General features: G+C 36.8%; 1 protein-coding gene across 1 annotated transcript; it reads left to right on the top strand.

Annotated features, from left to right (window-relative positions):
• Positions 1 to 200: 200 nt before the first annotated feature.
• LOC114180883 (putative F-box/LRR-repeat protein At4g15060) lies at positions 201 to 1,430 on the top strand. The gene is made up of 2 exons (XM_028067175.1): positions 201 to 1,121; positions 1,254 to 1,430. The coding sequence occupies exons 1-2, from the start codon at positions 201 to 203 to the stop codon at positions 1,428 to 1,430; spliced, it is 1,098 nt and encodes a 365-aa protein (XP_027922976.1).
• Positions 1,431 to 1,844: the final 414 nt, after the last annotated feature.

Here is a 1,844-nt window from a genome sequence, read left to right as displayed (position 1 = left end):
AACAACACGGTGAGAATTTAAACTGAAGAAACCTCTCTCAAATTACCTTATTAATCTCAATTATGTAATATAAACAGAAAAAACCGCTTTCAATTCCCTTGAATCTCGCATTAGTTTATACATGATGTAAGGTATTTCATGAATCTAACACTTTTCTCTTCTTTCTTTTCCTTTCAGCCATTGAAGAAGAAAAAGAAACCATGGTAGATTTGAAGACAAAAACCAACAAGAACCAGAAAACTGGAAGAGAGAAAGAAGATGAGAGGGACATGCTCAGTGAGTTGCCTGACGATGTTCTTCTCCACATTATGCATTTCATGAACACAAAAACCGCAGTTGGAACCTCTCTCTTATCGAAACGATGGAACAACGTTTGGAAATGTCTCACCACTCTCTGTTTCAGTCTCAGCGACTTCAAAACCCTCGCCAGCTACGACCAATTTGTGAACCACATTGTCTCCCAGAGAGACACTTCCATTGGTTTGCATCGTCTTGATTTCGAAGCATGCGACATAAAAGAAGAGCTTCTCCACCTTGTCCCTCCTCTTCTGCATGATGTGCCACATTTGAGTATCCATCTCCATACCCGTTCTCTAAACATGTTTAATTATTCAATACCTTTCCTCTTTTTCTCACACTCTCTCACATCTCTCACTCTTTCAATCGATCGGAGTCGTCGAATCTTTATTCTTCCACAACCTATACAACTACCGGCGCTCAGAACCTTGAATCTCACCAATGTCGGTTTCGTCGTGATGGACAGTGATGAGTGCGTTGAACCCTTTTCTTCGTGTTTGGTCTTGGACAGTTTGGTCCTTGAGTGGTGTTATCTGACAAACCCTTGGAAAGTCCTCAGCATATCAAATCCCAACCTTTCTCGTTGCACCATGAAAAGGTACTCCTTCAGGCTTCTACTTTCTACTCCAAATCTCACCTATCTCGCTATCGGAAAATCAATGTTCCCTTGTGAGGTCTCTTCCACGTGTGATCTTGCACTTCTTCAAGAAGCCGACATTGACATCACTTGTGATTCTCATGCAATCGTTCTAAGGTTGCTGAAAATGTTGTCCTATGTAAAGATATTGACACTCTCTGAGCCTGTCCTTAAAACAATACTACTTGTGAGTTACTTTTTCTGTGTTTTCTTCTTCCTTTGTTTGCATTATATTACGTGATTTTTTTTTTTTTTGAAGATATTCATAATCATTTTAATTGCATTGCATAGTATCCATTGAGTTAATGTTATTGTGTAGGGGGTGCTAGAAGATGAAAGTTTTCAACATCCAAGTATTCAAACTCCACGAATTCTACCTCCGCGCTTTGTTAGATTGCAGACATTGAAGGGGGAAAACATTCAACAGACAGTAGTTTTGATGAAGTACTTACTTCAAAACTCTCAACTCACCGAAGTTGAGGTCATAAATTTTTGAAAGTTATATCCTATTTTATATATATATCCTCTGTTATACTCTTTTTATACTCTTAGGAGAAATGATGGGTTGAAACCTACATTTGACCACTTTTTTTACCACCTTAAAATTAACTTGTAATCCAAGACAAATTAACTTGTAACCTATGAAAGTGGTAAAAAAAGTGGTTAAATGTGGGTGTCAACCTATCATTTCTCATACTCTTAGGTAAATAAATACTTTTACAAATTTTAATTTTAATTCATTTTATATTTCCCTTCTTCTTCAACAAATTATTGATTGTGTTATAATGTGTTTGTCTTAGGTGTCTTCATATTTAGCTTCAATAAATGAACTTTATTTTGAAGAGATACGGTCTATTCTTCTGTTATGGCAAGTATTGCTTAGGTTAAACTCTTCAAGCGGAAATGATAC

The sequence above is a fragment of the Vigna unguiculata genome, chromosome 4 (genome assembly GCF_037176805.1).
Source record: "Vigna unguiculata cultivar grain cowpea cultivar isolate G323 ecotype 2 chromosome 4, ASM3717680v1, whole genome shotgun sequence".
Taxonomy (NCBI): domain Eukaryota; kingdom Viridiplantae; phylum Streptophyta; class Magnoliopsida; order Fabales; family Fabaceae; genus Vigna; species Vigna unguiculata.
The sequence above is the reverse complement of the archived record's forward strand: the minus strand, read 5'-3'. Positions and strand labels throughout refer to the sequence as shown.